Source organism: Rhinatrema bivittatum, chromosome 4, assembly GCF_901001135.1.
Source record: "Rhinatrema bivittatum chromosome 4, aRhiBiv1.1, whole genome shotgun sequence".
Lineage (NCBI taxonomy): Eukaryota > Metazoa > Chordata > Amphibia > Gymnophiona > Rhinatrematidae > Rhinatrema > Rhinatrema bivittatum.
In genome coordinates this window covers 204,970,121-204,989,707 of record NC_042618.1, presented here as the reverse complement: position 1 = coordinate 204,989,707, position 19,587 = coordinate 204,970,121, and the positions used below count along the sequence as shown (strand labels likewise).

Below are 19,587 nucleotides of genomic sequence, written 5' to 3'. Positions count from 1 at the left end.
GAGTGAAGGCAGAGTGAAGCTAAATATGTGATATGACAATCTGCAAAGCATTTGGGATACCTTAAAGGTCTCAGGAAAGCTGCACAATTGCGATTTGTCTGCTGCATGGAAATAGGATCACAGATTGTTTCCTTTGGCTCCACTCCATGGGCAGCTGTAGTGAGTGTTAGAGGACTGTTGTTTTTACTAATTGAGTGAAACTCTGATGGTAATGTTCTCCAGCTCTGCTGCTTGGGAAGCTACAGGCTTATGATTCCCATTGGATAAAGCTGTAGTCATGCAAGGTACTCTCTGACTCTAGGATTTAAACAGCACCTGAGTCAAAGTAGACCTCTCCCTACTCGGCTCTTACTCTGAATTTTCTGACACATCTGCTTCCTCAGACAGCTGCTGATTCTCAATTTATTAAACCTTGGATCTCTTACCATTTGCCATGTAATCTCCAAGTTGGTGGGTATCTATAGCTAGTTGATTTTTGAGAAATTTGGGTTATGGACAACTTTTCCCACAGATAAGCAGGCTAAATTAGCCATGCTGTCTGGGATGTCCTCCAGACGGCCGAGGTGGAACTTCCCTAGCTGACAGAGCTTTGCTCTGTGTTAGGCTGCGCATACTTTCCGTGTGGCGTCATCTTTCAGTCCTTTTCTTCCGCACTGCCCACAGGATAGCATGGCTGAGAGCCAGTGCCATTTGTAAGGATGTCCACGAGAAGTTGGCAGACCTCCCTTGTCACCCTGATATTCTCTTTGGGGACACATTGCGGGAGACGGTGGCGCAACTGAAAGCAAGACATTGCAGTGATGTCTCAGGTGTTGAACAAATACTACCTGGCGTTTAGAAAAGCCTTTTTCCAGCGGTGCCCTTTTTGGCCCTATTCCGCTTACCGCCCACCGTCATAACCCCCCCGCGGCTTCCGCAGTCCTCCCAACCACAGCCCCGGGGTCGCCAGCGGAGTCAGACAACAATGTCTGCCTGACTAATAACAACCCGAAGTCCCAGTAGGGCTTTTAGGGGCGCGACGGCCACTTCCACCACTAAATATGGGAGGGAGGATTTCCTATTTCTACACCTCCTGGGAAGCCATCACTTCCGACCGTTGGATTCTTTCGATAGTCAAGGATGGCTGCACGCTTCGTTTCAAGACGGTGCCCACTCTTCCCCATCTGGTGGCTCTGCCTCATTCCACCGCGAGGAACCGCAGCTGCTTGCAGGAGGGGAGGTCTCTATGTTCCCTGTACATACCCGGATCAGTCCAGACTCCTGGGTTTTGCCTCCCCTCCAGCAGATGGAGACAGAGAAGTTTTAACAGACTGCCCAAATCCCCGAGGTGCCATCTACAGTCTGTCAGTATTTCTCTGTCTCCAGCAGATGGTGGAGGTGCAAAACCTATGGTCTGGTATTAGTCAGTAAGAGGTTCTTTTAAAAAAAAACAAAAAACCAGAGTTTAGCTAGGTTTTACTCTGGAATGCTGTTTAGCCTGTTTCTTTAAAAAGGGAAAAAAAAAATTTTTGCTTTTCACCTCCCAGGGGTTTGTCAGATCCTGAGGGGACCATCCCTCCTGGTGTTAGAGGCTGTCGAGCCAGGGGTCGAGGGCCCTATTGCCTAGTGTGTGCCGATAATGGGATGATACTGGGGAGCCCGGCTCACTCACCCCGGGAGGATAAGGACTTCGGACAGGCCCGCAAAAAAAAAAAATAATAATAATAATTAGATAATTTGAATAGTCACTGCTCGGGCGATCGGGCTCTCCCTTCCCTTGTGATTCGTTTCCTTCGTGGCTCAGTTAGCGCCGGCTGTCTTTTTTTGTTCTCATTTTTTGTCAGCGCTCCAGGGCTCCTGCTCTAATGCCGCGGAGAACAAGTTGCTGAGCCGGTGGCTTGGCATGCACAACGGCTTGTGTTCCTCCTGCCTCCCCGGGGGGGGGGGGGGGAAGGTCCCTCCGTTTCGGCTGGGGAGGTCAGGGGGAGTATTCACACGGCTTCAGCAGTTTTTCTGGGACTGCGGGCAGTTTCATCTGATCTGTTCCCGCTCAGCGCGGGAACAGATGCCATTTTAAGTTCTTTCCATTCTGCCACGCGGGCCGTGGGGGGCGGGAGGGGATTCTTCCACCGCCGCTTTCCCCGCAGCAAATGGTTGCCGGGGGGGGGCAGAGTTCAAGAACAAAACGCGGATGCATTAGTGGCTAGCCCCGAGGGGGCGGAGGATTCTTCCTCATCTTCCTCATTTTCTTCTGAATTTATATTGGGGCTTCACAAGGCCAGGAAATCAGAAAAAAGGCAAGCGGGTGATAAGATTTCTACTGATCCTCCCATTCCCAAGGCACAGAAGTGATCCAAACCTGTGGGTGCAGCTGGCTCATTAAAAGTAAAGTGCACCTTAAGGACTGTGGCTCCTCGGCCAGGCACAGACTCCTCCTCTGATATGTCGGACCAAGATGATCAAGCTATACCATCCAAGCCTCTGTTGAGGGTGGATGCAGATACAGATCCGCGGCAGGATTTACTCCGAAGTCCCCATGCAGTTGAGTGGGATGATCCGAAGTTGGTTCGCCTTTTTAGGAAGGAGGAACTGGGTCCCCTTATTCCTGCAATTTTGGAGGAGTTAGGTATTGAGGTACCACCAGCGGAATCCAGGTTGGGAGCTCTGGATCCGGTATTGTTGGGCCTACGGGGTCCAACCACTTCGTTCCCTTTTCATTTTTCAGCCACAGACTTGCTGTTCAGAGGATGGGACACGCCGGATCTCAGCTTGAAGAAGTATTATTTTGATCTTTAGAATAGTTTCCACTATTTTTCCCGGCACTGAAGTCAGGCTCACTGGTCTATACTTCCCCAGATCACCCCTGGAGCCCTTTTTAAATATTGGGGTTACATTGGTCACCCTCCATTCTTCAGATGTAATGGATGATTTTAATGATAGGTTACAAATTTAACTAATAGAACTGAAATTTCATTTTTGAGTTCCTTCAGAAGCCTGGGTTGTATACCATCCGGCCAAGGTGATTTGCTACTCTTTAGTTTGTCAATCTGGCCTACTACATCTTCTAGGTTCACGGTGATTTAGTTCATTTCATCTGACTCATCACCTTTGAAAACAATTTCCAGAACCAGTATCTCCCCAACATCCTCATTAGTAAGCACAGAAGCAAAGAATTCATTTAGTCTCTCTGCAATGGTCTTATCTTCCCTAAGAGCCCCTTTAACCCCTAGGTCATCTAATGGCCCAACCGAAACCCTTACAGGTTTCTTGCCTCTGGTATATTTTTAAAAGTTTTTATTATGAGTTTTTGCCTTTATGGCCAACTTCATTTCAAATTCTCTCTTAGCCAGCCTTATTAATGTTTTACACTTAACTTGAAAATGCTTATGCATTTTTCTGTTTTCTTCAGATGGATCCTTCAGATTTTTGAAGGATGTTTTTTTTGGCTAAGAGAGCCTTTTTCACCTCACCTTTTAGCCAAAAAAGACATCCTTAAAAAATTTGATGGTTTGGTTTTCCACCAAATTATTTTTATAGGGGTTATAATACAGCAAAATATTAGGGCAGAGGTTGGCAGCCCCCAGCACATACTAGCACACCGCTTGCTATACAGCTCCATCTCTGCAGATGTTTTCAAGGTTTGTAGGCTGGCTGTGCTGATCGTTCAGTACGCAAGATCTGCATAGTTGGCTCGCAAGTTTTGAAAATTCTCACTGTACTGGCATTAAACTAGTGGACTGACTGGTGGAGACAGCACTGGAGTGAAGCAGTGGAGCAGCTGGGAGGCCTGAGCCATGATTTTGCTGGCTGGAATTCATTGGGGCGATATCCTCTTTCCTAGTGGGTAGCCAGATGGACTAATGGGTTATGCTCCCCTGCCAGCAGTTGGAGACGGAGTCAGGTTTCAAAGCTGACGCCACCCTAGATACACCCATGCAGAAAAGATTGAACCCCGCTCTCCTGCGGTAATACCTAAAGGTCCTTCCCCCAGTTGAGAATTCCTGAAGTGATTTCCGAGATCCCTCAAAGGGATCCGGTTCCCGGTGTGGACTTTGCTGCTCAAGTAGCTGAAAGACAGCAGGTGCAGGAAGCCAAGCACAGCGGTGATGGCTAAAGCCCTCTCTCTCTGCAGCCGGAGACCGTCTCTGTACTCAGCCGGTAAGCGCTGAGCCCAGGTAAGTTGAAAAAAAAAGAGAGAGAGAAGATTGACTGATCCAGAGACGATTGGAGGAATTTCCGGTAGTTTCCTCCGGTCTCCTAGCTTGGCATGCCATTCTGACGTTGTTCCTTCTCCCATGAGGGTAAGGGGAATTGGGCCTCCAAGTGGGTTGAGCACCCTCCGTTGGGCTAGGCCCCGCTTTAGGGCACACTGCATGATTGGCCTCATCGGCGCCATCTTGCGCGCATTTGTGAGTGTGGTATGGCCCCACGTAGGAAATCGGTATGCGCAATGCATTGGCTCTGCACATGCGCTGTGCGCATAACGTCAGAACTTACTTCTGTGCACGCGCTGTGCATGTAACATCAGCACATACCTACATGCACAAGTTTTAAACGCATACAGGAAAAGCTGAGTGCATAGACCAAGCGTGCACCTCGCCGCACCCCTTCTAGCACTCTAAATTTGTGAGCATATAATTTTTTAAGTGCAAGCTGATTGGAACGCACACTTACCACTGCCAATGGAATCGGCAACCAAAAAACCTAAGTGCCTTGTTTTCTGCGCTGCTTGTCGTATTAGGGCTTCACAGCCTGACCTGAATTCCAACCTCTGTCAGCACTGTGAGCAAGCCCAAGGAGGCTTGGCTTCCTCGCACTTTGCTAAGCCTGGCGCCTTCCATTCAGATGATGGGTTAACTACTGCTTTAACTGGGAGTATCCCCAGGACTGGGTCGTCAGTGGGAGAGGGAAGGCACCTACCCCTTTACCTCCTGGGCTAGGCATGGACCCTTCTCTTGGATGGAATTTTTCCAGGGCCTTCAAGCCTTCATACTGGCGCAGTCTACTACTTCACTTGCCCCTGTCCAGGCGGAACCTCAGGCGGTAAGCACTCCCTCTCCCCAGTCCTATGAGAAGACCTCAAGGCATGCCTCGCCTCACCAAGGATATCACTGGCAGGGACCCAGATGACATGGAGGAGGCTACAGATTCCTTGGAAGATGGATTTAGAACCGTATTGGTCCATGTTACGATTTTTCCATAGAGACAAATTGCCGGCCCTGGTTTCCCAGACCCTGAAGATGCTGGGAGTTCCTGGGGCGGACTCTATGACTGAACCAAAGAAGAACCCCATTCTTCCCTTCTTTCCAGTACTGGAAGCCATCCAGTAGTTGATTGACCTGGAATGGGGTGCCCCAGAAGCAAGTTTTAAAGGAGGATGAGCATTAGAAGCTCTACCCACTATATCCAGCAGTGAGAGAGCGTTTGCGTTTTCCTAAAGTGGATTCGCTGGTCTGTGCTGTCTCTAATCGACCAACTATCCCACTGGAAGGAGGAGTGGCCTTAAAGGATGCACACGATAGACGGATGGAGTCCATCCTTAAACAGGCCTGTCACACTGTAACGATGACCTTACAGATTGCTTGTTGTGCCCTGGTAGCTCGTTCTTACCTACTCCTCTCTCAGGAGGTGGATGACTCGTGGGTGAATTCCAGAGCGGTTATGGAACTCGCAGCCATCTTTTTAGTCGCCAGGGTTTCGGATCTAATCCAAACTTCAGCCAGAGGAGTGGCCTCAGTGTTGGCGGCTAGAAGGTGGCTATGGCTTCGGAATTGGTCAGCAGATGCAACCTCCAAGGCAAATCTTACAAAGATGCCCTTTAAAGGATCACTCCTTTTCGGAAGCAAATTGGAAAAGCTGACCAGTAAATGGGGCGAATATCTAGTTCCCCGTTTACCAGAAGATAAGAGAAAGCAGTTACAGTGCCCCTCGCCTATGAAGGGTCAATCCAGGGACTCACAACGCTTTCGCCCCACAGAAACTTGACATTTCAGAGGTCTCAGCCCTTTGGGAGATTTGTCATTTCGTAGTCTACAACCCAAGAGATGGGCAGACCACTCTTTTGAGGCTCCTCAGGATGAGGGCTATAATCCCAGTACCTGCATCTCAGGAAAATATGGGGCACTATTCCATCAATTTCATCGTACCCAAGAAGGAAGGTTCCTTTCACCCCAACCTGGACCTTAAGAATGTTAACAGACATCTACAAATGAATCATTTCTGCATGGAAACCCTACGCTCCGTGATAATGACCATACAATCGGTAAAGTTCTTAACCTCCCTAGATTTATATGATGCTTACCCACATATTCCAATCTGTCAAGAACACGGTTTCCTATGCTATGCAGTACTGGGTCGCCATTACCCGTTTCAGGTTCTGCCCTTTGGCCTAGCCACTGCCCCCAGAACATTTTCCAAGATTATGGTGGTCATAGCGGCAATACTGAGAAAAGAGGGAATCCTGGTACACCCATACTTGGACGACTGGTTGATCCGGGCAAAGTCCGTCGAAGAGAGTCTTCAGGTGACCAACAGTGTGACCTCCTTGCTTCTGGAACTCGGTTGGGTCATAAACCGGGACAAAGCAGTCTCAAGCCCTTCCGGTCTTTGGAATATCTGGGAGTTCGTTTCGACACCAGACAGGCAGGATATTCCTTCCAACCATGTGAATAAGGAAGTTGATGTCCCAAGTGTGTCAATTGATGAGTACGATACGCCCGACAGTGTGGAGCTATCTCTAAGTTCTTGGGCTGATGGCGGCAACCTTAGAGGTAATGCCCTGGGTGAGGGCACACATGCGACCACTTCAACGTTAACTACTATAACGTTGGAACTCGCAGTCTCAAGACTATCCAATTCACCTCCACTTACCAATAGGAATACGCTCTCAGCTCCAGTGGTGGCTACAGGAAGCTCATCTGAGCAGGGGTTTTCCCCTGTCCTCTCAGAACTGGCTGGTTCTCACAACAGACGCGAGTCTCTGGGGCTGGGGAGCTCACTTTCAGGAACTGATGGCCCAGGGACATTGGACCGAGGAAGAGGCCCTCTGGAACATCAACTGCCTGGAAGCCCAGGCAGTCAGATTGGCATGTCTACAATCTAGCCTCAGACTCCAGGTTCACACAGTCCAGGTAATGTCAGACAACGCAATGATGGTAGCCTACATCAAACACCAGGGTGGAAACAAGAGCCAGCAAGTGTCACAGGAGATAGATCTCCTTATGGAATGGGCGGAAATACATTTACAGATCTCTGCCTCCCACATCGCAGGAAAAGACAACATCAGAGCAAACTTTCTAAGCAGGGAGAGTCTGGATTCAGGAGAGTGGGCGTTGTCAGCCAAATCCTTTCAGCTGATAGATTTCTGGGGTCTCCTGTCCATCGACCTGCTGGCCACATTTATTTATTTATTGAGTTTTATATACCGTCGTTCGGTTTCACCATCACAAATCACGTCTTAGACTGCGAAGGTTCACTGATTCTTCAGTAGCGGAAGAGATCAGTAGCCCCTGGGGATCGACGCTCTTGTTCAGACCTGGCTGGAAGAAGAGTTGCTATATACCTTCCCTTCATGGCCCCTGCTGGGTAGGATCATTCGCAGAATCGAGCACCACAGGGGATTAGAGCTACCTACTAGTAGCTCCAGATTGGCTCAGGCATCTGTGGCATGCGGACATATGGAGAATCCTGGGGGAGACACCACCTCCTCCTCCCCCCCCCCCCCCCCCCCCCCCCCCGTCCCTCCTATCGCATAGGGATCTGCTATAGCAGGGACCGGTCCTTCACGAGAATCTGACTATTCTGTCTTACAGTCTGGCCCTTGAGAGGGCTCGCCTGATGAAGCGAGGATATTAGCTGGCAGTAATTGTCTCCTTATTTCGCGTGTGGAAGTTTTCTATGCCCTTAGCATATGTGTGGGTCTGGAGAGTATTTGAGTGTTTCTCTCGGAAGGTCAAAATCCCACTAATTCTGGAACTTTTGCAGGGCGGCTTGGATAAAGGTTTGACCCTTAACGCCTTGATGGTGCAGGTTGCGGCTCTCTCCTGTTTCAGAGGCGATGTGAACGGAACCTGCCTGTTGGCTCATCTGGACATGGCCCAGTTTCTGAAAGGGGTGAAGCACCTCTGGCCACCCTTATGGTGGCCGGTTCCCTTGTGAAATCTTAATCTAGTATTGGAGTTTTTTGGCAGGGCCTTCCTTTCGGCCACTGCACAGTCTTTCCTGTAAACGGTGTTCCTGGTGGCTATATGCTCGGCACATCGCATCTCTGAACTACAGGCATTATCGTGTCGGGAACCATTCCTCCAGATGACTCCAAGAGCATTACAGCTTTGTACCGTTCCATCCTTCTTGCCCATGGTAGCTCGGAATTTCATTTGAATCAGTTCCTTTCATTGCCGTTTCTAGTTAAGCATAAGGACGTGAAAGAATACTGCCTCCTCCGCCATTGAATGCCATTAGGCTTTTGTTGCGGTATCTGGAAGTTTCATAAACTGGTCCTTCACGGTGGATGGAAGTAGGGTGAACTAGCTTCGCGGACTACCATAGCTCGCTGGATTAAGGAGGTGGTCACAGGAGCCTATGTGGAGACAGGAAAGGCATTACCCCTTCAGGTTAAATTTCATTCCACTAGAGCTCAAGCAGTCTCATGGGCAGAATCTAGACTGCCGGTCTCCCATCAACATCTGTCGAGGAGCGACATGGTCCTTCTTGCACACCTTCTCCAGGTTCTATCACCTGGGCGTTCAGGCCCGCAAGAATGCAGCCCTTGCAAGGGTGGTGTTAACTAGATCGTGGGCAGCCTCCCGCCCCAATCGGGAGTAGCTTTTGTACATCCTATTTGTCATGACTCCATCTGGCTACACACTAGGAAATGGAGAAATTACTTACCTGATAATTTCGTTTTTCTTAGTGTAGACAGATGGACTCAGCATCCCCCCCTTGGCTGCCCAAGAACAGTGCCAAGAATTTGCCCATGAAGTGGATATCGATTCCAAGAGTTTATGGGTAAGCAGTCATCCAGTCCCTAGATCAGGGCATCTATAATCTTACTGGGATTCAGTGTTTGGTTGAGTACAGTTACAGTTATCTGTTTTTAATCAAGTTTTTAATCACATTTTTTCGTTAGTATGTCCACAATGGCTTTTGAAGAGAATACTGAAAGGCTGAGGTCACTGGGGGGGGGGGGGGATGTATCTAGGGTGACGTCAACTTTGAAACCTGACTCTCGCCATCTGCTGGCAGGGGAGCATAAACCCATTGGTCCTGAGTCCATCTATCTACACTAAGGAAAAAAAATTATCAGGTAAGTAATTTCTCCATTTCCCCAGCATGCCAACTTATCAAAGGGGTGTGTTACAGGTTCTTTGGCATGTTCTAAAAACCTTGCTGACTCCCATGTTCAGCTGATGGGTAGTGATAGTAATACTATGTACTGTAACTGGATGTGTGGTGAGTAGTGGGTGTACCATTCCCCTAATAATTCTCTGTAATGACTGCTTCCTTCTCGTCCAGCCAGATCAGTCTACGTGCATGGGTTATGCCTCGCAACCAGCAGATGGAGACAAAGTAACAGGTTTGCTGATATCACCCCTTATAGGCTCCATGCTAATCTCAGCCTGTTGGCTTTCTCTGTCTCCAGCAGATGGCAGGCACGTAACCCGTGCTGTGAGCTGAGGGCTTTGTTAGGCCTGGTGAAAAAGAAATTTGAATGACAGTCCCTGAGGTGAAAGTATTGTACTCCCTCCCTCGATTGAGCACAGCCAGTGGACCAGGGGCTTCCAGTTGTTGGAACAAGGTTTTTCCTGGATACGTTTGCTGTAATTACCCCTCTTTACACCCCCCCCCCCCTTATGCTTTTTCTCTCCTCTTTCATAGTCTCTCCAAACCCTTTAAAAAAAACAAAAAAAAAAACCTAAACTAAACAAGACTCCCTTCTACTGAGCCCTGTGGCTGTATCTGGGTCCTTCTTACTAAAGCTATAAAAAACAAACAAACCAAAAAGAAAGCGGAAGGCAGAAGAATAGTTTGCCTCCTGAGGGATTGCGGTCTCAGGTAGGAGAGGTAAGGGTGTTTCCAGGAGTGTGGAAAGCACCCAGTAGTTTGCAGTGTGTGTGGATTGTGCTGTTAGGCACTGGAAAGGGGAAGCCTGTATAAATCTTGTGGGGAGGAGAGGGAGAGTGGGCAGCACATGGAGGCGTCTGACCTAGGAAGGCCACAACAGCATTCGTTTTGCAGGCCATTCTTGCCAAAGCAGGGGCCTCCTATGCTGGTTCAAGGCAGCCTAGGATATTGCAGCAGCCTGTTGTGTAGCTTCTCCGGGTGGGGTTACAAGAGGAGCATCTCTCATTTCTTCAGATGAAGATGTGATTCCTTCCTTTATCTGGCCCTCTGTTCCTACAAGTTTGTGAAGTGTTTGCAACAGGCCCTTTTCTATAGAGAAGAGTGCAGCTCTGCGTTTTCTCTCCTGTGGAGCTGTCTCCCCAGGAACTCCTGGAAATCCAGAGCTAAATAATAAGTAGAGGTGGATTGGGAGGGGAGAGAACCCTGTGTTCTTGGATCTATCACTTGTGGTCTTTAAGGTTTTAAGAGAGCGTGGCAGTGAGGAAAGGTCTGGAAAGGAGGAATTTTTCCCTAGGGAAGAGGATAATTCAGTTATGGTTTGGTTGTTCAACAAAGAGGAGCTTGCACCTCTTGGTTTTACAGTCCCTAAGAATGCTGGACATAGCAAAAAAAAAAAAAAAATTATAAAAAGAGGATAGGAATCTGATAACTCAGAGAAGGCAACCCTATAATGCCAAGTTTAAGGAAACCTTTCAAAGCATTTCTGTGGCATAGATAAGGATTTGATCTCTGTATAATGGTATGCTCCAGAGTTAAATTTTAAAGGGGGTAAGGCTGGTGGCCATATTCCTTTCTGGCTCACGAAAGGGAAAAGTTGAAATTTCCTCACATGGAGACACCTATGGACCACTATTCCTGTGGAAGGGAGACTCTTGTCCTCAAGGATGCTCAGGATAGAAAGATACAGTTTTTAAGTGAGCTTTTGAGGCTGCTGGTTTGGTGCTGTGGGCTGCTGTGTGCAGCAGTATTGTTGCTAGGACAGGATTGCATTTCTCTCAACATATTGGAAAGTTCCTTAGAATGTGAGGGAACAATCCTGGCGGATGCAGCTCAGATGGTACCGGGTATGACTGTTTTGGCGGACACCTCATATGATTTGGTCTGGGCTTCAGCTACAAGTATGGCTTCCATTTTAGCTGCCCATCATTTGCTGTGGTTACGTAACTGGTCACTAATTTCAATTCCCTGTACGTACCCGGATCAGTCCAGACTGTTGGGTTTTGCCTTCCTTCCAGCAGATGGAGACAGAACAAAACTTGAAGAGCACCCCCTCCTAACCTGGTGTGTCAGTATTTCTCTTTCTCCAGCAGATGGAGGTGGTGCAAAACCTGTGGTCTTGACCAATTCTTCGGTGTTTAAAAAATGGCTTCCATTTTAACTGCCCATTGTTTGCTGTGGTTACGTAACTGGTCAGCAATTTCAATTTCCAAGGTAGGGTGTACTAAACATTTCTTCTAAGGAAATCCCTTCTTTTTGAAGATGATTTATAAAAGCTGGTGAAAGCATGGGGAGGGGGTGGGGGGAATCAAAAGTCCCCAGATTGCCTGAAAACATCCTAAGAGGAAGTTACAACCAGTTCCAGCTTAGAGCCACTTCAGGAATACAAACATGTGAAGGCAGAGAGGTTGGCAAGTGGCCAGCATTCTAGACCCTTTGGTAGATTCTAAGTCCTTTTGGAATTCCAAGAAGGGAGGTAAGGACGGAATCTTGGGGTGGTCCAGAACTTCTTGGACTTTCTAATGAAGGTGTGGCAGTCCAATTTCTGGAACAAAGGCTAGGTGGGTGGTTGTCAGCTTTTTACTGTTAGTAGGCCCACATTACTTTGAATCAGTGGGTCTTAAGAGTCGCCAAGGACTCTGGAGTTGTCCCATCCTTTTTTCAGACGCTTTATGGTTTCCCCTCCTCTATTTCATTTATAAGGAGAAGCTGTACAGGCAAAGTTTTTGTGGCTACTGCAGATAGGGGTGGTAGTTTCATTCTCATACTGTCAGTAGGGTCAGCACTCACTTTACTTTGTGGTACCAAAGAAGGACAGTACCTTTTGCCCTAATTTGGAACTGAAGCAGCCCAGTAAGGCTCTTTAAGATATTTCACTTCAGTATGGAGACTCAGAAGTTGGTAATAATAACAGCAGGACAAGGAGGATTCTTAATGTCGTTAGATCTGACGGGCATATCTGCGTTTTCTGATAAAAGAAAGTCATCAGAAATATCTTTGCCTTGCAGTGATGAGAGGTAGGACACTTTCTGTGTCAGACTCTCCCTTTCGGATTGGCCAAGTCTCCAAGATCTTTTTCCAAGGTGATGGTGGTTTTGTGCAGAGAAGGTATTTTGGTGCATCCGTGTTTGAACAGTTGGTGAATCTAACAGAAGATGACATAGGAATGCAAATCAGCAACGGCCAGAATAATGTAGTTTTTGCAAGATCTGGGCTGGATTTCCAGTTTTGATAAGAGCATCTTGCTTCCCTCTATCCCTGGAGTACTTGGGGGTTCGGTTCGACATCAGGGAAGGCTGACAGTCATAAAGATCTGGAAGTTGCAGAACCAAATGCATGGTTTATTAAGGATTCTGAGATCCATGGTGTGGATTTATCTTCAGGAATTGGGTTCCATGGTGGCTGCCTTGGATTTAGTTCCTTGGGCAAGAGTGCACATAAAACCCTTGCAGAGGGACTTGCTCTCGAAGTGGTCTGCTCAGTCCCAGGTGTATTTCATGATACTTCCTCTGATGATGTAATCCAGAGAGAGTTTTGCTTAGGGTCTTACATACAGTAGGAGTGGATCTTGAATCTCCTGTTTGGATAATGGTGAACTCTGATGCCAGTCTCTGGGGCGCTCACTGTATTGTGGTTCAAGTTACTTGGAATCTGAAAAGTCAAATGGTCTATCAATCGACTGGAAACCAGAGCGATAGGGAAGGCACTCTTTTTAATTTTCTTCTATTCTTCAGGGGCAGGGGTTCAGGATCTTGGCAACCAATGCTATGGTGATTGCAAATATAATTCCCCAAGGTGGGATAAAGTGTCAGCATGTGGCAAAAAGAGGTAGGTGTGCAGTGAGTCTGTGAGAAGTATGTAAAAGGACTCCTACCACTCTTTTTTTATAGCAGGAGTAAAGAATGTACAAGCTGACTTACTCAGTTACTGTAGGCTGAACCTTGGAGGATAGAGTCTGTCAAGGAGACATTCTTCCAGATTGTGTCCAAATGGGGAGAACCAGTGATGGACTTGTTAGCAGAAACTCATAGGTGTGAAGAAGGATTAGAGATCCAGTTTAGATGCCCTGATTCAAGATTGCCTGCTTCAGGGTTTCCCCATGACCTCTGGTGAGCAGACTCTTGCAGAAGATTTCCAGGCATCAGGAGCTAGTTATATTGATAGCATCAAATGGCCAAAGCGTCCTTGGTATGCAGATCTAGTGAGGATGCTGGACGGGATCCACAGTTGTTGCCTCAGGTCAAGGGCCTACTGTTCAGGGGTCAGTTGTTTGCGAGGATCCGTCTTGGTTTTGTGTTTCAGCTTGCCGCTTGAGAAGGGAAATTCTCAGAAGGTTGTAAATACCCTTTTGTGGTCCAAGAAAGTTTTCACATCCTTGGCATATGTGAGAGTCTGGAAGTTGCTTGAGGATTGGTGCTCAATTAGGAAAACCTTTGCTAGGGTTGGCCCTTAACTCCCTAAGGTGCAGGTAGTGGTTATTACCTGTTACAGAGGCTGGTTGATGGGCAGACCTTTATCATCTCATCCAAATGTCTTGTTACCTTTGGGAAGTGAAGCATATTCAGCCTTCAGTAAGAGAATCAGAATTTGCTGCTGTCATACCTGGGTGGTTATCCTTTTGAGCCTCTGAGAGGCTTATCACTTACCCTTAAAGGCAATGTTTTCTGGTATCAATCTGTTCCGCCAAATGAATTTCGGAGCCACAGGCTCTGTTGTGTAGAGATCCCATTTTTGGATTCTAAGGATGAGGCAGTGAAGATTCTCATGGTTTTCATTCCTTCCTAAGATGGTTTTGCATTTTATCATCTTAACCAGATGCTGTCTCTTCCTTTCAAAATGACTCGGGTGGAGAAGAGTATGCTCAATTTTATTGTTTAGAACTTTAGGTTTTTTGCTGCAATGAAGTCACTAAATAGTGTCATAACCTTGGATTATCATTTCTAGAAGAGTCATAACAGCTTTGAAGATGTCAATAGCTCATGGGTGTAAGGAAGTGATAGGAGAGGCTTACATATCCGAGGGATTGCTGCTTCCCAGGAAATTGAGGGCGTACTGTACCAGAGTGCAGGTAGCTTCGTGGGCAGAACTTCCCCTGCTGTCACCATTGGAGATTTGCAGAGTAGCGACTTGGTCTTCCTTACGTACTTATTCAAAGCACTATCATCTTGACCTTTAAGCCAGGGAAGAAACTTCCTTTGTTTCGGGAATCTTGAGAACTAGGCTTGGTAGTGTTCCACTCAGTAGAGGGATAGCTTGGGTATATCTCATACTTTTGGACTGGTCTGGCTCTGGATGTATAGGAAGAAGAAATTTTAGTTCTTACCTGAAAATTTCCTTTCTTTTAGTCTAGCCAGACCAGTCCAGGATCCTCCCTATTCTGCCCAGTGAAGTTGTAGTCTGATTCATTTTCAAAACAACTGCTTGTGTGTGGTAGTCTGTGCACTGGATGTTAAAGTATATATCCTGTATTTCTTGATAAGATTTATGTTTATCATGTTTCTTGTTTTGTTTTGCTAACTTGGAAGCCCTCTGATTTTTGCTTGGGGAGTGTGGGAAAGTTTGATATATTTAAAAATCTTAGCTTGTCAGCATGGAGTCTGTAAGAGGTGATATCAGTTAAACCTGTTAGTCTCTGTCTCCATCTGCTAGTTGGGAAGCATAAGCCATGTGTCTGGACTGGTCTAGCTGGACTAAAAGAGAGGAAATTATCAGGTAGAAATGTTCTCCTTATTTGAGTTCACTGTGACCTTTGTATTGCCAGTCGAGGCTTCTGATTGTAATCAATTGCTCCAAATCTCATTTGCAGGACCCCGTAATGGTGCTAAGGCCGACTCCCAGGCCAGTGATGACGAAGCGGCAAGTGAGGTGCTGAGTCACTACAGCAGCGCGAGTGAGACCACCAGTGTCGTGGAAGAAGGACCCGGTGAGTAACATCCTTTACCACCTTTGCAGAGAGGATATCAGAGTGCTGAGATAAATCTGGAGCCACTGGAAGCAGTTTCTTTGGTTCTAGATGTGTGATGGACCAGTAATAAGGGATAGGAAGTGTGTAATAAGTCGAAAGTTGACTAGGTTCATTCAGTTGTAGGTTCCAAGTTTTGTAGGTAGACTGCAGGTAACTCTTTTGTTAATGTGAAGCAGTGCTATCTGGTGCCATCGTTTCCCCACATGTTGAACCGAGCCTGCTTTTACTTTATTTCATGCATAAAGATAGTCTTGCATCTAGAAGGGAAACCAGACTATGCCTCCATGCATGCAGGAGAGCAAACCTGGAGCTGACTAAGTGGGGGGTGGGGGTGGGGCAGTGAAACACTAATATAACAGCATGACCTCTCATTCCTTCTTTGCTTGCAGTGAGTGAGAGTGTGGATGAGCAGACGCTGCAGGAGCAAAGAGAAGATAAGCTAAAGGAAAGCATTGACAGCATCATGGATAGGAGGTGAGATGACTCAAAATCCCAGGAAACAAGTTAAAGTACTGGTGCAGGTAGAGTAGAGGGTGTTTAGAAGAACTGGTGCACAGCTCGCCTGTATCTTCTGGCTGTGTAAGTCTGTATTGTGGGATTTCTCCATGAGCAGGGAATGGATTTGTCCCTTTTGCATTACTTCTTGAGTGAGGGTTATGCCTTGGTGCTGAGGTCAGAGGCGCCACAATGTCAGTGTGTGTGATGCAGATGCAGCAGTATGGATGACCATCAGCCATGTGTCGTAGGTACCAACGTGTCCCAGCTCTCCCTACCCCACGTTTGCTCACCATTTTACACAGCACTCTACAGTATGGTGACCTTCGCTCCCTCCACCAACTACACAGCACCAAAGTGCAGTAACGCAGAGGAAGGCCATCTGGTGTCTGCTTTCAGAGCTGAATTTTCAAAACCAGTTATGCATCCAAAACCTGTTTTTTATGCATGTAAATGGCTGCTCTACAACTGACCGTGGCCAAGTGCACAAAAATGTATCCATGCATCCTGGTTTATGCACACAGAGGGGAGGCATTCTGAGGGGCAGAGGTTGGGGTGGAGGTGCAGTTTACATGCACAGTTTTTTATTGTAAAAAGTCTGCACGTACGTTTTCCCCACACAGTTTATGCCCTGCTTGGAGCAGGTGTGACTTTATGTGCCTGTTGTGCCTGTAAGTTGGCTTTAATAATCCTCAGTGAAGTCTGTGTGTACAATGCAAATGCAAACTCTGGTGCTCTGTGGGCTTTTGGAGGGCAGTAATCAAAGGCATTTCCACAATTAAAACAGGATGACAGTGCTACCAACGCATGTATCTCAGTTCCTGGAAACTAATGTGCTTTTGGAAGACAAAGTGGAAGATCTTGAGAATAGTTCCAGGAGGAGCCACATTAGATTGATTGAGGATTTTCAGATCTAATAGACCTTTCTGAAAAAAACGCTTGCTGGAACAGCTGGGTCTCGTTGTGGACGTGCACTCATCCCATTCGAGTGGGTGTAGGAAGATGCTAATAAACGGAGACCAGTGAGCATGAGAATCATCAGTTATGTAGAAAGAGTGGAGATCATGTCCGCTTTCCATAGGAAATGGGACAATGACTATGAGGACTCTCGCCTTTTGTTCTCTAACTTCTCAGCCAAGGTAAAAAGATGTTTTTATATACTGTCGTTCGTGGAGATAATTACTGAACGACGGGAAACTACCCCATACTGCACTACATTGTTTAATGAAGGAATCCGTTCCCAGCTGCAGATCCCTGCTAAAATAAAAGTTATGTATCTAAGTTTTGCTAAGACTTTTAGCGTCAAGTCTGAGATCGCAGCCTTTGTGAACAAGGTGGGAAACTGTTGGCAGTGTGGCGAATGGGGGGCCTGGATTTACTCAAATTTGGCCCTGCTCTAACATGGGGACAAAGACTGTGGGTTTTTTTGTTTTTGTTTTAATTTGTGTGCTGTATGGGTACAGTGCTGTTTCTCTTTTACTGTATACTCTTGGATTTAAAATGGCAGCAATCGCGTCCCATGGGCAGCTCTGTCTCTTGACATTTTGATAGGACGTCACTGTTCCTGGAGTAGAATGGAGTTCCTCATTTGCAGTCCTACACTGGGTCTTCATGGACTTTTCGCCTGCTAACCAATGAGCCCAGCAGAGGCGTGTTATTGTGTTCCCTGTATGTACCCGGATCAGTCCAGATGCCTGGGCTCATAGATCCCTGCCAGCAGGAGGAGACGGAGAAAAAAAAACTTGCCTGAATCTGCTACATAAAGCCTAGTGCCACCTGCAGTTCCCCAGTATTGTCTCTGGCAGATGGCACAGGGTGCTCTACCTGCAGATCTGCTCATTTTTTGGCTTTTAACGTTTTTCTTTTGAGCCTTTATCCCGGGGGTTTTTGATTTTTTTTCTACGGATTCCTTGTGAGTCCTACCCCGTCCGGTAGAGGCAAACGGGCCGGGGATTGTTCCCTTTTGTGAGCCCGTCTGTGCGCCTGTGGGGTGTACATCTGGTTGTCCAGATCCCTCCCTCATGAGGCCGCCCAGGCGGCTGCAGACTCCCTAGGGATTTTTTCATTCCCTTTTACCTGAGACTGTCTGTTCCTTTTAGACAGGGTTTATCTCTGTGTATTTTCTATAAAGTTTAAAAAAAAAAGATTCACAGGCTGTTTTGTTTTCTGGCAGACGGCAGCACAGCCCCGAGGGCGAATCCCCCCCGGTAAGGACAGCTCCGGGGTGGGACAGGTTGGTTTTTTTTCTGTGGGGGTCCTTTCCCGTTGCTTTTTTACTCGTGGCAGTATTTTTTCTTCCCTCCCTCAGGATGGCCCATGGTACAGCGTGCCAAGCCTGTGGCTCGCTGTGGTCACGTTTAAATCGGGCCGGTCTCTGTGCGGCTTGCTCGGAGGGTGGGGAGGGCTCATCTGGAGCTCTTCCACCGGCGAAACAGCGTCGTGCATCCGGCGATTCGGGGGCTATTTTCGGCCACAGCGCTGTCCGGGGTACTGATTCCTCAGAGGGTGCAGGAATGGTAGCCATCTTGGATTTTTCGGCAGCAGTTCCCTTGCCATCGGGGAGGGTGGGGGAGGGTCTTCCTCCTTTATCTCCAGCCTGTTCCGCTTGATACCATGACTGGGCCTGGTGCTGCTGTTAATTCTGAGTGTGCTGGGGCTGTTAGGAGTTTTTCCCCAGAGATCTTCTTTTCCATGAGGCTTTTTTGGCCAGCAAACAGCCTGGGTGCGGAGTCGCCCTTAATGCTGGTCGGACTCTGGGAAGTTCGCTGCCGGGCCCAGGACCCGCTTTGGGGGTCAGGCCTTCATTGCCCTCCGCTCAGAGGTTTCAGACACCTCCTGCAGCAGGACACTCTGTCAGAAGGGGCCTTGGTGACTCCGGTGATACTCCTGAGGACCCGGACCCGGGGGTACCGGCGGGTCAAGGGGCACTGGCGTCTGGGGATACTTTGCTGGGAGATGATCCAGGGGTCCCTAGTCTCGGATCCGAGAATACTAAGGAGGTCCGCCTGTTCCGAAGGGAGGAATTGGAGGTGTTGCTGCCCTTAGCCTTTCAGGTGTTGGAAGTTGAAATGCCCCAAAGTGTCCCGGATTTTGAGGAAGAGGATCCCGTCCTGGATGGGGTAAGAGGTCCCCTGGCTTCCTTCCCGTACTATGAGGCGGTTAAGAAGTTGGTGGAAGCTGAGTTGGGGATGCCTGATTCTTCACTGTGTTGGGTTTGTGGCATATTGTGGACCCTTGGTTGTTGTGGCAATGACTCCTCCCACGGGGAGGGGCCCCGTGGGGAACCACAACGATAGGCTAGACTCGGAGTAATCAGACCCTGAGGAAAGAAAGCTTTATTATACTGCTGTTGAATAAATGATTCTTGCCCAAGGAACGGACAGTGCTGTAGTCCAGCGATAACACAGTGAAGTTCCAGATAGTCTCTATAGTTGATAGTCTCACCCAGATGTAGCGGAGGTCCCGTAGCATTCCGGAGAGTGGCTAGGCCGAGAACCTGAAGGGTGGAATGAGGAGAGCTGGAGCGTAGTGGTACTTATAGCGGAGCAGCGCTGATATCTTCTTTCAGTATTAGAATGAAGAGGAGGACCTGTGGTCCGAGATGCAGGATACCATGAGCTGAATAGGCCCTCGAGGAGCGAGTACCTAGGATCACAGAGGGTTACCTGGAAGAAAGCAGACGGGACCCCCAAAGGGCGGGTGTCCTGGTAGTTAGGTAGATTACCCCGCAGGGCGAGTAGAAGCGAGGAGCCCCGAGGAGTGGGTACTCAGAGCTTCAGTAGGAGCGAGATACCCCGGAGGGTAGAGTA

General features: G+C 47.9%; 1 protein-coding gene across 3 annotated transcripts in view; it reads left to right on the top strand.

Annotated features, from left to right (window-relative positions):
- The window catches only part of IFRD2 (interferon related developmental regulator 2), a 98,260-nt gene that overhangs the window by 6,742 nt on the left and 71,931 nt on the right, over positions 1-19,587 (top strand). For all 3 annotated transcript variants that reach the window (XM_029599588.1, XM_029599586.1, XM_029599587.1), the window contains 2 exons: positions 15,125-15,241; positions 15,673-15,757. In XM_029599588.1, the coding sequence (XP_029455448.1) occupies positions 15,125-15,241; positions 15,673-15,757 (202 nt within the window). The remainder of the gene's footprint in view (positions 1-15,124; positions 15,242-15,672; positions 15,758-19,587) is intronic.